General features: G+C 44.1%; 1 protein-coding gene across 2 annotated transcripts in view; it reads left to right on the top strand.

The window, feature by feature from the left end:
* The window catches only part of XPO6 (exportin 6), a 120,731-nt gene extending 100,223 nt beyond the window's left edge, over nt 1-20,508 (top strand). The window contains exons 15-24 of one of the 2 annotated variants that reach the window (XM_023741010.1): nt 2,107-2,251; nt 4,323-4,469; nt 5,368-5,557; nt 9,853-10,008; nt 11,134-11,248; nt 11,422-11,593; nt 14,670-14,831; nt 15,993-16,091; nt 16,271-16,501; nt 19,746-20,508. In XM_023741010.1, coding sequence (XP_023596778.1) covers nt 2,107-2,251; nt 4,323-4,469; nt 5,368-5,557; nt 9,853-10,008; nt 11,134-11,248; nt 11,422-11,593; nt 14,670-14,831; nt 15,993-16,091; nt 16,271-16,501; nt 19,746-19,847 — 1,519 coding nt within the window. In that variant the 3' untranslated portion in view covers nt 19,848-20,508. The remainder of the gene's footprint in view (nt 1-2,106; nt 2,252-4,322; nt 4,470-5,367; nt 5,558-9,852; nt 10,009-11,133; nt 11,249-11,421; nt 11,594-14,669; nt 14,832-15,992; nt 16,092-16,270; nt 16,502-19,745) is intronic. The other variant, XM_004386596.2, reaches the window with a different exon arrangement.
* The last annotated feature ends 3,466 nt before the right edge of the window (nt 20,509-23,974 follow it).

The raw sequence follows: 23,974 nt of genomic DNA, 5'->3' as shown, positions 1-23,974 counted from the left end.
AGTTGTGCTTGTGAGCATGTGTGTGTGTTTGAGAGAGAGACTGACTGACTTGTAAGATCAGGCCTTAATTTTTCTTTTTTAAGGATATTCTATAATTGGAATTGTCTAGCTGTGTCTTCTGTATTAGATTCAGGTTAAACATTTTTGGCAAGAATACTACAGAAGTGGTGGTGTATGCTTCCTCTTGAATCATATCAGGAGGCACTTAGTGTCAGTTTGCCCTGTAATTGGTGATGCTAAGTTTGATTTTATAATGGTGCCTGCCTGTATCTTAGCTCTGTCCACTGAAAGGTCCTAGAAGCAATGACACCCCAGTAGCAGTGCGACCCCTCATACCCAGGGCTTGGTTTCTAAAATGCATTCCCCACTAAAAGGAACCAGAACTCCTTGGAGAAATGGCCCCTTCCAGGTCTGGAGCAGAGTGATCTGGGAGAATCTTACTGAGCCAGTGAGTAAGGAAGTGCTCAGTGAATACTGGGAATGCGTGAAAAGGTTGCAGGAGCTGGCTCGGAAGGGTTTTTCCTGGTTACATTAGACACCTTGATCATCAAGAAAGAATGAGGAGGAGGAAATGGAATGTGTAGCTAATTGCCACCATGAACAACTGCCTCCTTTGTCATGAGACCAGAACTGGATGATGCCTGGCTACCATTACTGAACATTTTGATGAAAGATTCCATAGAAGAATCCTGATCAGGAGGGGGAAAATGCAGAACAGATTTTCAAATTCTCATGAACTCTAGACTTTCTGGAGCCCCCAGTCCCCATGAAGGGTGGATGAACCCCTGAAACTGTTGCCCTGAGATAATCTTTAAGCCTTAAACCAAAAATATTCCCTGAAGTCTTCTTAAAACTAAACAGTAATTTAAATAGTAAAGAGTATCTGCCTTGAGCATTGTGCCCTCTTAAGATCTATCTATGTGGGATCAAAGTGACAACAGCAATTCGAAAGATTAGATGGGAAACTTAGCAGGCAGTGAGTTTATGTTAATGGGGGAGGAACAATTCAGGAAAAGAGGGTGAGAATGGTTGCACAACTTGAAGATTGTAATCAGTTTATCATTGAATGGTCCATGTAGAAGCTGTTGAATTAGTGTATGTTCTACCATGTATATCCTCAACAACAACAAAAAATAAATTATTTTTAAAAAGATGAAAGAATAAGGATGATAATGGGTTTTAACGTATTGAATTAAAAGAATCCTTGCATCCGTAGTGATTTTTAAAGAAAGGGGGGAGGGAAAACTCTTTTTTTTACAGAAGAATGCCAGCTAATGAATAAAAAAGGAAAAATAGAAAAATCACCAGTTTGCAATCTCCAGCTTCAGGATGATTTAGGCAAGGATCCTTAGTGGATACCAAAACCATGGATAAATGGATGTTGGGGAACAGTATATAGTCTCGAAGCATCACCTCACAGATTATTTATTAATTATTATAGAAAGGAGAGAAATTCCATTTAGTTCTTTTAGAAGGCTTGGTGTTTCAAAGCTCTGAAAGCTAACACCTTATTTAAGATTTATTGCTTATTATCTTCAGTGAGCTTTTAGGGTATATATTTTGTTACATGTATGAGGCAGCACAAAATTTGCAGAAACCAAACAGGTTTTTGCAACCTAACAGATATCCTCTAGCTAGTTAATAATGTGTATATAGTGTCGTAGAAAGTTAAACTTGAGAATCTTACTTCAAAACTTTACTTACAAAGCTGTAATATCTGGTAGTTGTTTATACCCTGGTCTGCAACCATGGTGGTTATATTTTTACTAGTTCCAGAGTCAACACATTATCATTTACAGTTCCTGGATTCTGTGTTTATATTTTTGCCATTCTTTCAGGTGAACTCATGTATCACAGAAAGACTGAACAAATCCGGTAGACATTTACTAACTGCCTACTGTGTTCTGGGCAGTGGTGGCAATATTTAGATGATGAATGTTGTAATTTTTAGGTCCTATGTGAGCAAGTAAAGGACTTCCATGCTGTCGCTCATGTACTGGAGCAGTAAACACAGAGGATGGCATTTTTCTCTCCTGTGGAAACAAGTTTAATGCTAATATATTTTTACCATAGCCTTTAAAATTTCATCTTCTTTCCATCTAACAGGCATGCTCAGTCCCTGGCTGCTCTCCAGGCTTACTCTCACTGGTTAGCACAGTATTACAGTGAAGTTCATCGGCAGAGTACACAGCAGTTTGTTTCTCTGATCTCTACTACCATGGATGCAATCACACCTCTAATCAGCACCAAGGTATTGAAACAGCGAAGGCTATACTTTTTATCTGTCTGTCCTTCTGTCCATATACCTGTTTATCATAAAAACAAAATATTACACAGGTAGACTGTAATTCTTAGCATTGTCTGCATAAATTCAAATAGAGTGTTAGCTTTTTAGTTCTTTAAGTCCCACATGAACACATGCTCTTTGTAAAAAAATAAAATAATTCAAATTTATAGACCAGAGAATTATGGCAATCTTTAATCCCTTCTTCCAAAACATTTTCCTTCTCAAGGTAGCCACTGTCAGCAGTTTGTTGTATATCCTTCCAGACTTTTCTGTGTCATTACATACATAAGTAAAAGTTTATAGATAGCAGGGCCACAACAGGTGGACCTTGATAGAATGGAAGAAAAATGTGGAACAGAACCTCAAATTCCTTAAAACAAAAAACAAAATCAGACCTACTGGACTGGTTGAGACTGGAAGACTCCCTGAGATTATTGTCCTGAGATATTCATAAAACCTTGAACCAAAGTTGACCCCTGAGGTCACCTTGTAGCTAAATAACAAATTGGCTCAAAAAATAATGAATATCGCCCATAAGTACTGTGCTCCTTTAAAAAATCACCTGTATGAGACCAGGCAGTCAACAATGACTTTAAAGCAAAGATGAGAATGAAAGGGGGCAGGGAAACTAGATTAATGGAAACAACAACCAGAACAGAAATAATGAGAATGTTCACACATTGAGACAGATGTAACCAGTATCACTGAATAGCTGGTGTAGAAACTGTTGAATGGGAACCTAAACTACTATGTAAATATTCACTGAAAAAGCAAACAATTATTTAAAAAAGAAAAAAAAAAAACTTTATAGATATATGTAGCTCTTTTTTACAGAGCAACTTCATTTTTTCAAATTACCCAGTACTGTTCTGTAGTGTGGATGTATTGTAATTTTTCTACTGATGGAAATTTAGGTTTTTGAAATTTTATATGGCTACAGTGAGTATCCTTGTATGTATGTCTTTATACACATAAGCTAGTGGGTCTGTAGGATGAATTCCTGGAAGTGGAATTGCTGAGTCGAAGTCTGTATCCATGTAAAATTTGATGGATTCTGTTAAATTGTCCTCTAAAAAGTCTGCCAATTAATATTGCTAGAGGATGTAGATGCTTGTTTCTCTTACATCTTTTTGGTAGTTTTAGTCATGTTACCATTTTGTACTGCTTTTAACAATTTATTGTTTTCCATATATTTGTTGTGTTTATTATTGTAGTTTGTAAATAGTTATGATATCCTATAAGGGGATTGTTCCATAATTTACCTACCATTGCTAGATTTTTAGATTGCCTCAGTGATTTTTTAAAAAAAAATTATTACAAATAATTCTGAAATGCTTGTATTCATGAATATAACTTCAAGCTTTTAGGTAATTTCCTTAGCATAAGTGGAGACTCCAGGAAATAATAGTAATATTTCTTTCCTAAATACTTTTACATACTCCCAACTCTGTTTTGCTGTGCTGTTTCTACCATAGTCTTAATCAGCATTAGGTTCTGTCTCTTTTGCAAATTTGAAGGTGACAGGATGACTTGACCCAAGTTTTTATTAGGCATATTGAGGTGAAGGATTGGTGTGGTCGATGGAGTGCAGAAGGAGGAGACCAGGAGAGATCATGGCTTTGTTGGAGCAAGAAGAGTAAGATGAAGAATCCCGAGTTGTTTGAAGGGGAGGACTTTGAGTGATAGGCCAAGGAGTTTGCCATGTGATTTAATAGCTGATAGGAAGCCACTGTAGATTCATAAGCTAGGAAGTGACTGAGTTCAGACATTTCAGTGACTGTGAACAGGGAGAAACTCAAGGTGGTGATACTGGCTTGAGGGCAGGAACTATGGGCATGGCAAAGAAGATTGGACACATTGCTTCTGAGAGTCAGCATAGGAAAACTGCTTCGAGTTATTGCCTGGATGATACAATTGGCAGCGACGAATCATATTAAACTTGTGGGTTGCCTTTTGAGAAGAGCACAGCATCAAAGCTCTTCTAATACCACTCTCACTGGGATGTAGTGAGCTGACATGTCCTCTTCCCTCCCAGGTCCAAGACAAGTTGCTGCTGTCTGCGTGCCACTTACTGGTCTCGCTAGCCACCACTGTGCGGCCAGTCTTTCTGATCAGCATCCCTGCAGTACAGAAAGTGTTCAACAGAATTACCGATGCCTCTGCCCAGCGACTTGTCGACAAGGTGAGGCCCCAGGGCCATCTCAGGATCCCCAGAGCTGTTTGGTTCAGACCCAGGGAGGCCTAGGAAGAAGAGTCTGGCTTTTCTTTTTGCACTCAGAGCTTACAGGCCGTGCCAGTGCACACAGATTTCTTAAGTGTGTGGCCCTGATGCAGCTTCAGTGACCTCTCGTGATGCCCTTCCTAACACAGCTAGTCAGTTTGGCAATTCAGACGTAAAATGATTCCTCCCAGACAGGTGCCATTTACTGGTCTTTGAGAACTGGTAATGTGGTCAACATTGTGAGAGTCCTCTTTGCATGCATTTTGGTTTAAGACAGTCTGGATTTTTTGTTGTTATTTGTTTCTCCTTTTAGGGTTGAGAGGCTCCAGACAGGTATTTCTCTTAGAATCCTCCTAGGAGGCTAGAAGTTTGAAAACAAACAAGAAAGGTGTCAGACAAGGAGTCAGAGCAGTTACTTCAGAGTGCCTGGGATGTGACTATATTGCTGCTTACCTGGCGCCAAAGGCACATTAATTTTATAAGAGATTCTCCTCAAAGCCCTGTTCTCAATAGCTCCTCAGAGGATGTCAGAAGCCAGCAGCTGAGGGCAAGCTAGACTAAGTGTGATTTTCCCTGTGTAATGCTTCCAGTACCAGAGGGGAAGGGAAGGCACCAGAAGTGACTCCTGAGGCTGGCTCTGAGTTGTGCTAGACCCAGACTTGGTGTTATCACTTCATTTCTTTTTCCTCCCTGGGTTTCCTGAGAGTTGGACCAAAGCCCCAGGCCCGGGCTGTCGGAAGGGAATCTGGGGCCCTGAGCTCAGAGTGAGCAGTGGGTGCCAAAGGCTGTGTCAGGGGGCTGCTCTGCTGTCTCTTGCTCTTTGACCTCCTTGATGGATGCTTTCAATGGTCCCTTCCAGGCTCAGGTGTTGGTGTGCCGAGCCCTCTCTAATATCCTGCTGCTTCCATGGCCAAACCTTCCCGAGAATGAGCAGCAGTGGCCTATGCGCTCCATCAACCATGCTAGCCTCATCTCCGCACTCTCCCGAGACTACCGCGACCTGAAACCCAGTGCTGTTGCTCCACACAGGAAGGTGCCGCTGGATGACAGTAAGTATCATGATGGAAAGTCCAGGGAGATAGATGGGCATGGTTTCCCCTATCTGGCAGATGAGACTGGCACCCGAGGCTCACGAGGTGAATTCAGTTGTCATAGTCACTGAGCTGTTAAGCGGAAGAGTCAGACTTGGGATAGTAGAATCCTCCTCCTCCACAGAATTCAGTTAATCAGCTGGACAATATTTCCTGAACGCAGGACAACCCTTCTCTTATTTTAAATGTAAAAAATGCTGGAGACCTAAGGAAAAAAATCCGTATAAGTTGGTATTAATGGTGCCTCCCATCAATAAAAGAAATCCTACAGTGGTTATTGATCCATTTCAGATATATGTATAAGCAAAAAAAAAAAAAACAGTTCATCCCTACAGACTAGGAAAAATGAATTTAAGAACTCTGTCTTTTGAGATTTTTTTTAACAAGAGCTTGGTATCTTTCCAAATGGCACTTCAAGTCTAATTATTTATATTAAAAGAGAAAGAAAAAAGGAATCAAGAGAACTCAGTATTTCAAGTAGGAGATACCAGATTTCTCTGAAGAATCTTTCAGACATATTTAAAAATAAATCATCTATTTTCACAATAAGAAAGTATATTATTGAATGGTATCGTTTGTAGAATGTCAACAAAAAAGCATTACTTTTATAATCAGGAAAGCTATTATATGCTTATTATACAAAAATATTAGAATAGTATAAAAAAGGAAAAAGAAACTCTTAAACCCTACCAGTTTTAATATTTTGGAAAGTAACCATTTTAACTTTTTTTTTTTGTCATTATCATCCTTCTTCAATTTTAAAATATGTTTTATAGTTATATTGTTGGAGTAAGAATAGCTGAGTTATTGAGGGCATACTGTGTGCTAGCAATTTTATATCCACCATCAGATCTCTGTGCCATCATGAGCCTTTAGAGTCTGGTATTTGTCTGATCCTGGTTCTCAGTGTTTACATTCAGTCATTCATTCATTTCAGAATCCACTTAACAGCAACTGGTTGGTTAATTCATTTAAATTTTCATGTCAACCTTATGAGTTAGATACTGTTAATTATCCTGATTTTATCCAGGAGAAAACTAAGGTATGAGAAGATGAAGAAAATTGCCCAGGGTGAGTCATATAGCTATTGTGGAATCATGTTTTATAAACAGTTTAGTGGTCTTTTTTCTCACTTTATCTTACATGGTAATTATATCAGTCAGTATAGGCTAGGTTATGCTGTGTGGTAACAAATAACTCCAAAAGCTTAGTGGCTTAGTGCAAGAAAAAAAAATTGTTGCATGCCCAGTTTGGGTCAAAGGGGAGGTAGATTCTGCTGACGGTAGTCCCTCAGGGCCCGGGGTGATGAAGGCTCCATTTCAGTACACATTTACATGATCACTGAGGCATTGGGAAGGGAGCATGGTGAATTGTGTAGTCGTTCTTAAAGCTTTGCCTAGAAGTGACACTTAACACTTCTACTCACATTTCATTGGCTGAAGCAAGTTACATGGCTTTGCCTAACTTCAGAGGGGTGGGGAAGTGTGGTGCCACCATGTGCTGGAAATATTGACGGGATAGCATTAGTGATTTCCATGGTGAGCATAATAAAAGACATAGTTAACATTTGTTGAGTGTTTACTGTGTGCCAGGCACTGGGCTAAGAACTTCGCAGGCATTAGTTCATTTAGTCTTTCCTATAGCTCTTTGAAGAATATCTTACTGTCTTCATCCTGTAAGTGATGAAATGAAGGCTTGAAAGTTTTCTTTTTCTTATCCCAGTTTTATACTTTGAAAAAAAAATTTTCAAACCTACACAAAAGTTGAAAGAATAAGAAACATCTGTTCATCTTTCACCTAGATTCACCAGTCTTGCCACCTTTGCTTCCCCCATCTGCACACACACACACGCACACACACTTTGCTTTTTTACTGAGCCATTTAAAGTTGCAGACTTTGAGACTTTATCCCTGAATACTTTTGTTTCTATATAGAACAAGATATTCTCTTATATAACTAAAACACCATTAACACAACAAAAATGTTTAATATTGTTTTAATAATGACATTTAACATATGGACCACATTCAAAATTTCCCAGTTGCTACCAAAATATCCTTTTTTCCAGAATACAGGCAAGGATCGTGTGTTACATTTGGTTGTCACAGCTCTTTAATCTCCTTTAATATAGAGAATTACCCCGTTTTTTGTCTTTCATGACATTGACATTTTTGAAGAGTCCAGGCTTGTTTTCTGGTACAATGTCCCCTATAATCTGGATTTGTCAGATTCTTTCCTCTTGGTTATATTCAGGTTGAATATTTTTGGCAACAGTGCCACATAGGTAGTGTTGTATACTTCCTATTGTATTGTTTCTCTTTGTCCCGTTTTTGGTGAGACTCAGTTTAATCACTTGTTTTGAGCAGTGTCTGCCAGTCTGTCTACTGTAAAGATACCTTTCCTCCCCAAAGCCTTGAAGGTCTAAATTGCCTAGAATCATAGAGAAAGAGATGGGGTCAGGAGTCAAATTTGGGTCTGAATGGCTCCAGATCCTGTGTTCTTAACCATGTTGCCACGTTGCTTCTTTCTTCTTAAAAGCATTGGGTTTTTTTTTGTTTATGTTTAATGGTTTTATAATATCCTATCACGTGGCAGTGCCACAATTTATGTACCCATTTTCCTATGATTACATATTTATGGTGCTTTCAGTTTTTCACTTGTACATTTTTGTAAGTGATTCTTGCTTGTTTCTTGTTCCACTTTCCTTAAACTTTTGTCAGAGGTCAGATTTTGGTCTCTTGACTCTACTGGCTTTTTCCCTAAACTGCTTTCTATGTACCTGTGTGTTCTTGAGATATGTCTGCCCCAAGTACGATTCCAGGCTTGGTAAAAGTTCACGTGCTTGTACAAGTTGTGAGTGAGTGAGTGGATCCTTAATCAGTAGTATGGGTGTTCTTTTCATCTACTTTCCATGTGTCACTGACCAGCCTTCAGTGGACCTGGTCTGTTGTGAGCCATTATTTTACCTCATTCTCAATTCTGTGAGTGAGGTAGTGTTATCCACATTTTCAGATGAGGAAACCAAGACTCAGTCTGTCTAGCAGTGCCAGAGTCAATCCTGATTCCACCTACCGCCAGAGCATATGTTCCTTCTGCATATGTAGCATATGTAGCCTTCTTTGGAAGCTGCTTCAGCTCCACAGATGCTGGTGAGCTCTGAGGTTCAGGGCGATTCAGAGAGTGCTGCTAAGTGGAGGGCAGAACTCACAGCCTAGCTCTGGTTTGGCTTGTGGAGGTCAGCCAGGGTTGAGTGTGTCGGGATCAGGCTGAGGGAAGCTCCAAGTCTAAAAGGAAAAGAAACCCCTTGGACCCATGCTGGGGAATGATGACAGCTTCCCTGTCCTGGGCTTCTCATATGCCAGACACTTTGCTAGAACCCTTCTCAACCTTGTCACTAATCTTCACAGCAACCCTGCAGAGGTGGGGCTGGTGGCTGTCCCAGTGTGTTGACAAGGATCCTGCTACAGGTCATATAGCCAGCTAGTGACCATCTGTGGTTCATATCCAGGGTTCTCTGATCCCAGGCGATAGCTTTTTCCTCTAAACTACTCCTTGTTTGTCTGCCACTGCCTCTGTTTTCTCTGTGTGCTGTATGAGACTCATAAAGAGCTCATCCATCGTGTATTGTTAGAATTGACACCTTGCTCATAGAACTGAGAATGAGATAAAATAGTGGCTCAATAACATATAAAGCAACATAATGGTTATTATTATATATATTGTCTGGGCAGAGGTCTGTTAGGCCAGGAACTCATCAGGCAATTTATTCCAGAACGCAGCACCATTAGATGTTCATAGCAGGGTATCTGGATTATCTGGCTAGAGTAGCGTCTAGAGTTGAAGGAAAACTTTGATCTGCCTGTGTCTCTTCTTACCTGTAGTAATCACCTTGTGACACTTACTTTTTCATCAGTCTGTACACTTATCGTTTAGTTGTAATTACCTGAGGGTAAATTTGGTCCTTTCTTCTCTTTGGGGGCTTGTTCTGGTGGGTAGAGGTAAAAAAAAAAAAACTTGGCAGGCAGGCAACTGCAGTCCTGGCAGTAAAAAGAAAAAATGAAAAGGTTATGGAAAGAGAATAGGGAAAGGGATATTTCTAACTTAATCAAGAGACTTTATGTATTGCTTTAGCAAGACTTCTGTGTGGTTGTCCTCTTAATACCTTTGCAAATTTCCTCCCATTTCCTATGTTCTCTCATACCCAGCTTTTTCCTCAGACAAGTCATAACAGGCACCTTTATCTTGATTTGCAGCCAAAATGGTTATCCACCAGACACTTAGTGTCTTAGAAGATATCGTGGAGAATATCTCTGGGGAATCCACCAAGTCCCGACAGATCTGCTACCAGTCGCTGCAGGAATCCGTTCAGGTCTCCCTGGCCCTCTTTCCAGCTTTTATCCATCAGTCAGGTAGGAGCTGGCTCAGAGGCCGCATTGGGGGATGGTGCTAACCGCAGCCAGAGTAACTGCTCAGATCTGTGAAGCTCACTGAGCTGGCCCAGTGCTTGAGGGAAGGGATGCCCAGCCCTGGAGGCAGAGTAGGTGGTGGGGAGCCTATGGCCAGGGCCCCCTGGAATAGTGCAGCAGAGCCCTCAGGTTGTATCTCTGCGCCAGTGTTACGTGGCACTGAGTCACTTGGGACCTCTTGCCTAGTGTTTGATTTTAAGCCTCTGCCTTCTCCCAGTATGGCACATAAATGAATGAGACTACTAGGGCATTATGCAAACAGGGAACGACAACTTTTTCAGACAAGTACTCCTTATTTACTTATGTGACAGGGTGAGTTTTGCTGAGCTTGTTCTGTCACCCCGCCCCATCCCTGTCACTGGTGGAGCCTACCAGCTCTGTGGATGCACCTGCCTGGCTCTCATGAGAGCATTCACAGTAGGCTTGTCAGTCCTGTGAGAGGAATGGCAGGGACTTCTCAGTCGGCAGCTATTCACTGATTTGATTGCCTCTTGCAAGCAGAATGTGCGTGGTTAGAGCTAAAACATGCTATGCAGGATGATTGCCTGCGTCTGGAAGTGGAACCATGCTAAATGTAACCAGTATTTTCTTCAATTAATCCATTTAATGGACCAGGGCATGCAGCCTGAATACACCCTCATTATCCACTTTTAGCCACTTAACCTCTGACCCAACTGCAGGGATTACTGGTCACAGAGAGAAATGACTAAGGCACTCAGGTGGTGACCCAGTTGAATGGTTTCATCAGTGCGAGCACAAAATGATCCATCTGCAATGAAAACTCTGAACGTCTCTGGATGTTGGGCAGTGAGGGAGGCTTCCAGATGACCTTCATTTCCTGTAGCGAGCCATCAGGCAGAGGTTCATTGTACCAGAGCAATTTTCGCAGCATGTCCTTAGTATTTTTCAGTTTCCATCATTGGTTCTGATGGCGTTGGGGAAATTTCTCCCAGCAAGAAGCCTTAGAGGGAGATGATACTGCAGATTGCAAAAGAAAGTTGATCAAGCCAAGGGGTCCTGTTTATCTGTGTGCATACCTTTGATCATTTGCTTTGTCCCTTTATTTAGATGTGACTGATGAGATGCTGAGCTTCTTCCTCACTCTGTTTCGAGGCCTTAGAGTACAGATGGGTGTGCCTTTCACTGAACAGATTATACAGACTTTCCTCAATATGTTTACCAGGTAACCACAGACCTACTGGCTATAGTTCTCAGACTCAGGTGAGAAGTAATGGACCTGGCTACAACCCCATGGGGTTGTTTGCTCCTCTTCTTCACTTACCACAGCATTGGTTTTCATGCTTGCCCCTGAAGAAGTATTTCCTTGGTTATTAAGTGATTTTCTCTTGTCTGTAGAGAACAGTTGGCTGAGAGCATCCTCCACGAAGGCAGCACAGGCTGTCGAGTGGTCGAGAAGTTTCTGAAGATCCTGCAGGTGGTGGTCCAGGAGCCTGGCCAGGTGTTCAAGCCATTCCTTCCCAGCATCATCTCCCTGTGCATGGAGCAGGTGTATCCCATCATTGCTGAGGTAGGAGGGGCTAAGGTGGTCCCCTGCATTGCCTCCCATTCCATGATTGGGGAGGGAGAGAAATATCCAGGAAAATGCATGGTGTTTTAAAATTAATTTGTTAGTCATTTTAATCTTCTAAAATAATTTTGTAAAAGAAGGACGCCCATTTCACTCCCACTAGGATGGCTAAGACTTTAAAAAAAAAACAAAAAAAAAACCAGAAAATAACATGTTAGCAAGGATGTGGGGAAATTGGAACCCTTATCCATTGCTAGTGGGAATGCAAAATGGTACAGCCGTTGTGGAAAACAGTGTGGTGGTTCCTCAAAAAAACTAAAAATAGAACTACCACATGACCCAGCAATTCAACTCTAGCTATATACCCAAAAGACTTGGAAGCAGAGACTCAAACAGAGACATGTACACCAGTGTTCATTGCAGCACTATTTACAGTAGCCCAAAGGTGGAAACAACCTAAATGCCCAACTACAGATGAATGGATAACAAAATGTGGTACATACATACAATAGAATACTACTCAGCCAGTAGGAGAAATGAAGTCTTGATACATACTACAATATGGATGGAGCTTGAGCTTGAAGACATCATGCTGAGTGAAATAAGTTAATCACAAAAGGACAAGTACTGTATGACCTCACTTATATAAAAAGACAAGAAAAGGCAAATGTACAGAGACCAGAGTTTATTAGTGGTTGCCAGGGGTGAGAGGGAGCGGGAAAGGGAGGGTTAACGGTGATGGAAAAATCACATTGATTAAGGGTAGGGTTGCACAGCCAATATTGTAATTGTCAATAAGTTGCACACCTGTAAAAAGTTTGAATTGACAAAAGTTGTATGATATATTTACAACAACAGCAACAAAAAAGAGTAGCTGCTGAGGCTGCTTATGTATAACCAAACACCTCATGGGATTAGGTTCCTTGGTTTGGAGGTTTAGGAACACGGTTTCATGGAACATTCCAGTTATTTGGCCTAATACCTCCTAGTTTGTAGAGTAGTGCCTGGGGTCTTCAAAGCTTGCAAGTGGCCATCCAAGGCCCAACAATTGGTCTCTGTTTGCCTGAAGCAACAGGAAGAAGGAGAGTCAGGAATAGGAGGAAGATATGGAACGTGTGGCTAATTGCCTCTATGAACAACTGCGTCCTTTGCCATGAGATCAGAACAACTAGATGGTACCCAGCTACCATTACTGAACATTTTCATCAAAGATTCCATAGAAGAATCCTGATCAAAAGGGGAAATTTCAGATTCTCATGGGCTCCAGACTTTCTGGAGCCTTGGAGGGTAAATGAACTGTTGAAACTACTTCCCTGAGATAATCTTTGAACCTTAAACCAAAAATATTCCCTGAAGTCTTCTTAAAACTAAACAGTAGTTTAGCTTAAGTAGTAAAAAAGGTCTGCCTTGAGCATTATGCTCTTTTAAACGTCTATATGGGATCAAATTGACAATAGCAACTTGAAAGATTAGATAGGAACCTTAAGAGGCAGTGAGTTTATGTTAATGGGGAGGAACAACTCAGAAAAGGAGGCTGAGAATGTTTGCACAACTCAAAAGAATGTAATCAGTGTCACTAAATTGTACATGTAGAAACTGTTGAATTGGTACATGTTTTGCTGTGTATATTTTCAACAACAACAAAAATTTAGAAAGAAAAAAATAGCTTTAAAGAAGAAAAAAGAATGGCTTTATCTCTGTACAGTCTTTTTATATCAGTCAAGTTAATAGAACTAGTTTAGTGCAAGGATAGTAGGTTAATCATCACAAGGTAGGTTGGTGAGTAAACTCAGTCTCCTGTGGCAAACAGTTTATAACTTTAAGTGATTCTATGATTTTCTACAGCAAACATTATAAAAAATGTACTTTCCTATTTAAAAGCTTTATTGTTGTTGTTTGGTGCTGTCAAATTGATTCCTGCTCATAGCGACCCCATGTGACAGAGTAGATCTGCCCCATAGGGTTTCCTTGGCTGTAATCTTTACTGAAGCAGATCGCCTGGTCTTTTTTCCATGGAGCGGCTGGTGAGTTCAAATCGCCAACCCTTCAGTTAGCAGCCATGCACTTAACCGTTGTACCACCAGGGCTCCTTAAAAACCTTCATAGTCACAAGGATACAAAGCAAGTTCTTAGAACCATTCAAACAAACCTTCCCAGTGTTATAGGAAAGTTCTTTGCCCTTAGGAAACAGACAGACACTCAGCATGACAAGATCTGTCCAAACTCAGTAAGTCTCTTTGCATTGTTAAACACGCTTAGACCGAAGCTTATGACCGCTGGTTTCAATTTAATTTTAATCAAGGTTGAATTAAAGATATCTGGGTCTTATAATTTTTAATTCTATAGAGACACCAGAAATAATGGGACCTGTCATGCTTTCCAGTGATTTGGAGATTTTTGGTTAAGTTAAAAAATATTGCTGAGCCCTGCCTCCCGCTTCTCTCCTACTCCTCCCAGAATCCTAGCTGTCAGTAAAAGAGGAGACAGGCCAGAGAGCAATTAGTGCTGCACTCTGCCTCCACCAAGCAGTCCTCTTTAACATCATTCTCTGTGGTTTCTAAGCGCTCTTTAAACGTAGACTCTCCTTTTCTGTAGAGGGCAGAACTACTTGTAAGGCATACAGATCTGCGTCTTATTTGTCTTTAGCCTCAAGCTTGATGAGACAAAGCTACCGGGGACAGCATTTTTTATCCTGGAAAAAGGAACAACACAACCAAGATGACAGGTCACATTGGCTGCCTTACAAACAGAAAGTCCATATTCCGAATTGTTCTTCCACTTATAAGCCTTTTATTCTAGCTTACAGAGCTGAGTGCTTCATCAGAAAAAGGGTCCCTTGGCCCTGACCCATGCAGTCTGTCTCAGATTTGGGCCCTGTCTCTGCCAAAGCATTCCTGGTTTGAGCTGACTTGAGGTGGCTTGATAGTTCACTATAGGAAATGATAGGAGTGCGGGTGGAGTGCTGATATTTGGCTGTTTCTAGGCGTCTCTTAGGCTCATTCGTTACTGGGCCTAGGCTGAGTGGCTCCCTAAGCAGCAAGAAGGGAAGGTTTTGAGAGTCTGTGTCTCTCCACAGCGTCCCTCCCCTGATGTGAAGGCTGAGCTGTTTGAGCTCCTTTTCCGGACGCTCCATCACAACTGGAGGTACTTCTTCAAGTCCACTGTCCTGGCCAGTGTCCAGAGGGGGATTGCCGAGGAACAGATGGAGAATGAGCCCCAATTCAGTGCCATCATGCAGGTACATGCATACAGTGGGTACCACTCAACAATATAAACAAACATATTACTGATGCAGACAAGAACATGGATGACTTTCAAATACATTATGCTTCGAGAAAGAAGGCATATCCAAAAGGCCACATACTATATATGATTCCATTTATATGCCATTCTGGAAATGGCAAAACTATAGGGACAGAGAACAGACCATTGGTTGCCTGGGGGTAAGGGAAGAGGATTGAAAACAAAGGGGCGCAAGGGGGCTTTTCGAGGAGATGGAAATGTTCTGTCTTGATTGTGATGGTGGTTACACGACTATTGTTTGTCAAAATTCATGCGATGATAAGTCTAAAAAGGGTGAATTTTACTGTATATTATGCTTCAGTAAACGGGACTTTAAAAAAAATAAATGAAAAACAGCAGTCGTTTTGGGGATACCATTATTGCAGCAGGAATTACAAGATTCCATTCTCACAGCTTAGATGCCCAGGGACGGAATGACAAAGTGGTCACCAGCTCATTCTAGGAAGGTTTCCTGAGGACCACTGGGCTTGCATTTCATTTACCTCACTTCCACAGTCGCTAACTATTGGAGCAGAACTGTTTGTGTTTGGAGGTGTCGGGGTGTGTGCCTTTTTGTCTCTGAACTAGTAACTTTCACAACCTGGAAATTGCAAAGCAGTTTAAAAATTTGCTGTTGCTTAACCCCAAGGTAGAGACAGCCGGTTTTGAAGGAGCTTCTAAGGATTTGTGGCTTATAAGACCTGGGATGCCAAGGAGAGGAGTGATTTATGGAGTGGGATTGGTTGGCTCGAGGGGAGGCAGGTGGACATTGGTATCTCCTAAGATTGCTGAGGTATTTAACTAGAGTTGTTAGCTTCTTACTTCAAAGATAGGTCCCATAAATGGTCTTGAGCTTTGTCACAAAAGGGGCAGGATTAGACCAGAATAAGAGGTGAGGCTCTGTGGGCAAGATGAAGGGGCTAAGACAAAAGAGGAACACTCTGAAGATCTGACCAGACAGACCAGAAGAATTGAGGGAGCAGGCACCCTCACCCCAACCAATGGCACAGGGATGCTAAAGGAGCATCGGTGCTTTTGATATAGGGTAGAGCCCCTAGAACGGCTTGGTCTAAGGATATTTAAATGCTGTTTCTAAAATGGTGGTCTTATTTCCTAGGCTTTTGGACAGTCCTTTCTCCAGCCTGACATCCACCTGTTTAAACAAAATCTGTTCTACTTGGAGACTCTCAACACCAAGCAGAAGCTATACCACAAGGTAAGAGCCTCATCTTTCTTGGAAAGGCTCCTTCATCAGAGTCAGCATGGGCTCAGGCTGAGCCCACCCTTCTGAGGTCTGTAGCTGGGGAGCATGATGGGGGGCAGGCTGGGACCTATGACAGGCCTCAGAGGTCCTGGATAGGACCACACAGCCATCACTCACCTTGGTCTCTGCAGAAGATTTTCCGGACCACCATGCTGTTCCAGTTTGTGAATGTGCTGCTGCAAGTCCTAGTCCACAAGTCCCACGACCTTCTGCAGGAGGAGATCGGCATTGCCATTTACAACATGGCTTCGGTCGACTTTGATGGCTTCTTTGCAGCCTTCCTCCCAGAGTTCCTGACCAGCTGTGATGGTGTGGATGCCAACCAGAAAAATGTGCTGGGACGGAATTTCAAGATGGATCGGGTGAGAAGAGAAAGAGGCCAGCCTAAAGGGAGGCCAGTGTGTGTGGGCTCTCGGGCCTGGCGCCTCTTCACTAAGGTGGGGTAGGCTGTCTCGGGGGGCTGTGAGGGCCTCCATGGGTGGTTTTCCCTACCCTGTGGGCTGGCAGTAGCTCATGCAGTGCCTGGATGACTCAGTGGTGGATGCTGTGGCTGGCTTGAGGAGCCCCTGCTCTTCCCAGTCTTGCATTCTGTAGCACGTGTGTTCACAGTCTCAGCCCCTGGGGATGAGCCCGTCAGCCAGTTCCTGGCCCTAGCAATCTCTCTGATTTGTCTCAGAGGAGGGAGAATCTCAGGTTCAGCCTCTTTGTACTTATTCCACCCTGTCAAGAGCACACCCCTGACTAGGGTCCTGCTGTTACTATTTTCTCGTGGGTGATGAGCCACCACAGGGGCAGCACGGAAGTGTAGTTGAAGTCACACTTGTCACTCTTCACCTAAACTTGCAGACTTACTGGCAGGCTGAGAAGATAGGTGTTTGGTAGCTGCATTTCTGGGTCCCCAGGGTTAGAGATGGGGCCCAGGCTCCACGGGCTATCCTGAGCTCTCCCCCAGATGGCCCCCGGCTCAGCCCACACTCCTGCTGCCAGGCCCTGGGCTCTCCCCAGACTAGCCGAGCGCTCCTCCAGTGTTAACTAAGTGGGCTGGATGACCCTCATGGTGCTCGCCCTCTTGCCTCCATGCTGCCCACCTCATGGAGGTCAGGTGGGCTGTTCAGCTTATGCAGCATCTTGTGTGGGAGCTGGAGTAGGGATGGCTCTGGATGTACATGAAGCCATTGTTGCTGCATTTGAGCCTGGGGTGCCTGGCTTCTCCTGCCCTGGGGCCCCCTTCCTAGGAGCTTACCTGCCTTCCTCCTGTTTCATATGTCCATCATAGAAGCCTCTCTGCTTGGTGATAGGCCCCTCTTGGAACTTTTCCTGTGGAATAAGTAGCTTTCCTCTTCTACCTTCTGACACTTGACTAAATTAAATCTTATCTTTCTACCACCTTCTTTTTGGTGTTCCTGACTTGACTCCTGTTGTTACTTGCTGGATCTCTGTACTTGAATAGTTTGTCCACGGTCCCAGATTTCAGCGTTCGGGGTTCAGTATTCATATGGTGCCCTTGCTCCTTGCGTCTCCAGTGTGTGATATGTGGCTGGTTAGTTTTTTCTTTGACTAAATTCGTGTTCTCCTTTGCTTTTCTTTCCCTGAGATAGGTCTTGTTTTCGCCTAAGCTTCCTGAACTTCACTTCAGCCACTTTGATGTTTTTTCTCCCTTTTCCTAGAGGCCAAATTCCAGTATGAACTGATCTGTCTAATTATGTCATCATCTGTCAGTTTCTTGATTGAAAGCCTAAAGCAAAACCAAACCCCTTCCTATCGATTCTGTCTCACAGCTGCCTTATAGGATTTTAGAGGAGAGCTGCCCCATAGGGTTTCCAAGGAGCAGCTGGTGGATTTAAACTTCTGACCTTTTGGTTAGCAGCCGAGCTCTTAACCACTGCACCACCTGTTAAACCCGTTGCCGTCAAGTCGATTCCAACTCACAGCGACCTTAAAGGACAGAGTAGAACTGCCCCATAGTTACACAGTTACAGCCGTAGCTCTTAACCACTGTACCACCAGGGTTTCCTGATTTAAAGCAGTAGTTTCCAAATCTAGTTACGCATCCGAACCAGCTGGGGTGCTTATTAAAAATACAGAAACGGACTCCGGTGTTCCACCTACCCCAGGAAATTCTGATTTGATGTTTGAGAGCCACTGATTTAAAAGACATTCATTCCTTGGTTTGTTTTCTTGAGGGTGAACTAAGTAAAGAAATCATGGCTTCCATTCATCCATTTACTGTGTATTTGAAGCCTGCTGCGTCTCAGGCCCTGTGCCAGGTGCTGAGACACCAGTCTGTCTTCAGAGAGTCTTGTGGGGAAGACGGGTAATAGGTAATACAGTGCTCTCTGCAGGCCACACTGTGCCAAGCACTTTACATGTCCGGCTAGTTTAAGCCTTCTGAAGGGTGGTACTATTGTTAACCTCATTTCACGGATGAACCCAGGCACAGAAAGGTCAGCAGTTAGTTGGCAGTTACAGAATTGGAAGTGGCAGAGCCATGAAGCAGAATTCAGACCTGGGTGTTCTGGCTCTAGAGCCTCTGCACATACTCTCCAAGAACAGGGTGAGTCAAGGGCGCTCTGAGAGCTTGGCGCAGAGACGCTGACCTAGCCAGCTGGGGCCAGGAATTGGGAGGTGTCTGAGGGACCTTGGAACTGAATTCTGAAAGAGCAGCAGAGGTTAGTCAGGTAGGGCGTTGGGGGTGGGGATGGTGGGTACAGTAGAGAAAAGCTGCAAGTGTCTTCAGCTCTTTTCGGAGCCCAGTCGTGCCACCTGGGGCTCCCCTCTGGCTCCCCTCTCCCTGCTCATGGGTTTAAGAAAGGAGTATCTTGGCACTCCCAGGCAGGACAGTGATCTAGCTCACTGACAGGGCTTTGTAGACACTATTCATTTTACTCCTCATTTGGGCCTACCCAGTAGGCATTTGATAATCCCAGTCAAAAGCAGGTGGTGGAGTTCAGGTTTAAACTGAGAGGGTCTTTCTCGCTCCACAGTTTGGGTGTTTTCCGTGCTTCCATGCTGCTCCCTAGCAGGATAGGTGTACGCGGCATGAGAGCTATTGTTTGCAGGTTGCTCTTGATTGGTAGGGGCTGCCTGGAGCCCTCTGTGGGGAAGGATTTGGCTGGCATTACTGAGTATAAGTGCTGTCCCCTCGGTTGGCCATGGTGAAGGAGAGGGGTGTGCCAGCAGACATACCACTGTTCAAGAGCCTGGGCTCAGGAGCAAGCTTGCTGATTCAAATCTGGACCCCCTTCCCTTCCTATCTGTGTAACCCGGGACAAGTTTCCTAGTCTCTTCATCCTTAAGATAGTGATAATAGTGAGCATTAAATGAGCTAATATCTGTAAACTGCTTGGAACTGTGCCTGGCACATGGTAAGCGCTATGGAAGTATTTGTTAGCTGTTACTCTTTTCTTGCACAGAGCCTTTGCTGACACGAAGTGCAAGAATGAGTAGAAATTTTGAGTTTTGTAAAACGTTATCATATCTGCAAAGTACACTCTGGGATGGAAACAGCTGTTGGGGTCAGGTGGGGTGGGTGGACGATTCAGGCTTGGGGGGTGGGCAGGAGGGCCTGCAGTGGGGCCGGGCTGCAGCTGTGCCCCTGCCTTCCAGGACCTGCCCTCGTTCACCCAGAATGTGCACAGGCTGGTCAATGACCTGCGCTACTACAGACTCTGCAACGACAGCCTGCCCCCTGGCACTGTGAAGCTCTAGGCTCGGCCCTGCACGCCTGCACGCCTGCTCGGCCTGCTTACCTCCTAAGGGACACCACCTTCTGCCGCTGCCACCTGCACCACCTCCACCTTCCACCACAGATGTCTCCCAGACAAGTCTCGGCCACTCTTTGGATTCTCACAAACTGAGCAGCATTGCCTGCCCCCCGCCCCTCCTCCATTCTCCTCTCCTGCCTCCCACCCAGCAGAACTGGCTTCAGGGTGTAGCTTAGCCCTGGTTGGAGTTCCAGTTCCAGGGTGTTGGGAGCAGGTGGAGGGTCATGTGGCCGGACACCAGGAAGGTGCCGGGAAATCCCATGGGGTGGTCCGTGCGGAACACGTGGGTATCAGTCATGAGAGACAACTGCCAAGGACAGCTTAATGACAGTGGCACCTTCTCACCATTCCACCTCCCCACCCCTCCCCGGCCCAGCTGGCCAAGTAGAGACATGATGTCGGAACTATTTTGGTATTTCTGTCAAGCCCCCACCTTCCCCCAGTTGCCTTGAAGTCTCTGCTCTCTGTCAGAGACTTGCAAAGACTCATGTTTTTGTTGTTCTTGTTTTCTCATCATTCCATTGTGATACTAAGAAAGTAAGAAGCTTAATGAAAAAATAAAATGCTTATGTTGTTGTTATATAAACACTGGTTAAGGCGCTTCTTTTCACTCAGCCTCTTTCAGGCCAGCATCCAGGTGAGGGGACCATCCTGGTGGGAGGGTGGGGGCAATGAGGGCCCCAGGGTGGGGATCCTGAGAGACCGTATCAGAGGAGGACTAACTTGTACAGAGTTCTTGCTACATCCCAGCCTCTTTTAGACAACATCTCCTTGAAGCCATGTGAAGAAACAAGAACCCCATTTCTCATACTCAGCCTGGTGGTGGAGGTAGTTGTGGAGTCCAGGCCTGCCTGACCCCCAAAGCCCCTGTGTGTCCACTACCCCTGCTCCTCAAGGTGGTAAGTGTGGGCTCTGAAGCCTCGACCTCCCAGGGAGTGAACCCCTTCCCAAAATACCCAGCCAAGAATTGTCCCTCAGTAGACTCAGGTCTCAGTTGAGGATGGCAGGGAGTTAAGAGCAGGGAGGCGGAGGTCCCTTGGTAGACTACCTGAGAATAGAGGCTGGAAAAGGGAGGGGAGGGAGAAAGAGCATAGCTACGTGAGGGATGGGACTCGGAGGCTCTTTGGTGTCCGAGAGCTGGGACCTTGCCCTGCCATTCATGGGTGGAAACAGCACTTGTCTCCAGAATAGCAGCTCCTCCTGCTTTAAGTGTCACAATGACCCTGGACAGGCAGGACTAGGAGAGATTATAATCTGGAATACATCACCTGGCAGGAGGAGTTTAGCTCACCTTAAAAAGAGGGTGGGGATTTTGCATAAAGGGAAGGGGAAGGGTGGGCACTGTCTTGTTGGTAGAGCTGAGGAGGAAGGGAGTTGCAGGTTGATGGGGCCTTTGTAAGAATGACTTTGGCAGGGGTAGGGACCTGGGTCGGGTTTGAGGTGTGAGTGTGTGTGTGCACAGCTAGCCCCACTTCAGAGTTCAGAATGGAGGGAATTGAAACTCCAACCGCTTTTCTGTAGAAAGGAATTAACATCCAGTTATTCCTGGGCTATAAATACCACCTCACCTGTCTGCTAGGGAAGGCCAGGTATACTGTCTGTGCCTGAGATCATGAAAGGGCTTCTTGTATGCCTGGAGGTGGAGGGGTGAGGGAATGGAATTTGTCAGCCTGTGGGCCCCACCCTTGGACAGAACCAGGCGGAACATGGGATAGAACAGGAAAGGCTGTGGGGAGTAAGGTGGAGTGGGACGGAGGTTTTTTCTTCTTGACTGATGGGCATGGTCCCAGCTGTGTGGGTGTAGTGAGCACCCCAGTCCTTGGAGGTATGCAAGCAGGGGCTGAGGACCTGCAGAGGGGTTTTCTCCCATGGGGCAGGGGTTGGGGAACAGTTGCCGTTGTCATTTCTGACTCATAGTGACCCCATGTGCTTAAGAGTAGAACTGTGGTTCCATGGGGTTATCAGTGTCTGTGACTTTAAGGAAGTAGATTGCCAGGCCTTTCTTTCAAGGCACTTCTGTGTGTATTCAAACCACCAACCTTTTGGTTAGACCGTTTTCACTAGCCAAAGACTTCTCCCATGGGAGGGAGGTTAAAAATATCTCAGATAAAATTCCTCTTGTCTGCAGTATCACACACAGGGCCTGGCACACTTAGGAAGTATGGGTGGAATTGGATTGAGTTCTCAGACCCTAGACAAATCTAGAAATTGTCTTTGCATTCTGAGGAAAGAGGCGGGGGAGGGTTAGAGATGGGTGATGGTGAGCCTTTAGATCAGTCTCAGATAGGGGTCAAGTCTGCCAGGGGCTTCTCCACAAGATGGGCCTGCTTTCCTGCCTCCTGAGCGCAGTGAGGGCTGTCCTGGCTCCATTCTTCTGCCCTTGCCCTGCCTTCTGGTTTGAGTAAGACACCCACCAAAGGTACGGCCACCGGCTTCCAGGCGGAAAGGATCTGATGAAACCTTTATATTCACAATTTCTAGCGTTTTCCTCTACCGTCTACTGTTGGCCTCATAAGATGGAGGATTAGCTTTTTCTTTCAACAGCATTTGTTTTTCTCTTGACTATAAAATGTTTGTTGTAGAAGAATATGTGAAGAATGCAGAAAACTTTAAAAAATAAAGTCATCTGATCCCCACTACCCCAGAGAAAACCACTGTTGATATTTTGGTGAATTTTCTTTCCACATTTCCCTATATGTGTGCAAATATGTATGGTTTGACTTTTTTTTCTTTTTGGTAAAATTGAGCTGCTATTGTTCTGTGATCTCCTTTTTTAATCACTTGTGTGACTATTTTCTCCTTAAATATTCTACAAAAACACGATTTTTAATGGTAGATGGTATTCGAGCATATGGATATATCATAATTTGGTTGTTTACACTTTTTCTTGTATTACATATGATGTTGCTTTGAACATCCTTGTACATAAATCTTTGTACTTGATTGGAATTGCTGGGTCAAAATGTTTTTGAGGCTTGTGATATTGCTAGGGCCTGGTTTTTATTTTGAGGAAGGATAAAAGTTACAGACTTTGGAGTCACAAAATGTTGGAGCTGTAAGGCTCCATTGAGACCATTTGACCAAAGCAACTTCTGGTTTTGTGGATCTTGGGGACTCAGAGGCCCAGGGCCTCCCAGCTGGTTAGTGACAGGGCCTGCCAAGGTTTAGGACACAGCTCCATGCCTCCTGCCCATTTCTGAGCAACATAATTACCCCAGTGCTCCTCTCCGTTCTGACAGATCTGTAGGATGGCGGGGACCAGCAAGAGGAAAGGAGCTGATAGTTCTAGTATACTCCTTGGGCCTTGGTGGAAGAATCATTGATTGATGGCTGTTCATTAATTTAACCAACATTATTTATCAAGTGCCTCTACAAGCCAGAGCATGGGCTGCGTTTGATGGACTTGGAGATTAACAAAACACAGCCCATGCCCTCGAGGAACTCACAGACCTGTGAGGAGACAGGAAAACAGATTGTTGCGGAATGATGCTGGGGGGTGGGGGGTGGAGGTTACAAAAAACGAAATCTACTCCCAACCCAGAAAACCTCTCCACAAAAATAGAAGAGAAAGAAAAGTTTTATTATTGAATAAGCAAGCATTCAACCAGAATGTAATGCATTGCCGGTAATCCACTGAAGAGAGAGATCATAAAGACAGAAGAAAATCTTACTCTTTACTTATATAAGCCTGTTGCCATCAACTTGATTGTAACTCATAGTGACCGTACAGGACAGGGTAGAACTGCCCCCATAGCGTTTCTAAGGCTGTAATCTTCATGGAAGCAGACTGCTGCATCTTTCTCCCACAGGAGCAGCTGGTGGATTCAAACTGCCGACCTTTTGGTTAGCAGCCATAGCTTTTAACCACTATACCACCAGAGCTCCGTTGCAATGAGTCGGAATCAACTCGTTATTCTCCATAAGGAGAATCATTTTCAATGTGTATTTTTCCTTACATGTGTGAAGTACTTAGATGGAGGCTTGGGAGCTCAGAAAAACGGACGGAGGGTTGCAGAGGAACAGATGGGAGTGAGGACTAGAGAAGGCTTCATTGCTGGTGACATTCATTTG

Source organism: Trichechus manatus, unplaced genomic scaffold, assembly GCF_000243295.1.
Source record: "Trichechus manatus latirostris isolate Lorelei unplaced genomic scaffold, TriManLat1.0 scaffold00170, whole genome shotgun sequence".
NCBI lineage: Eukaryota > Metazoa > Chordata > Mammalia > Sirenia > Trichechidae > Trichechus > Trichechus manatus.
This window is presented reverse-complemented; position numbering and strand designations above follow the sequence as displayed.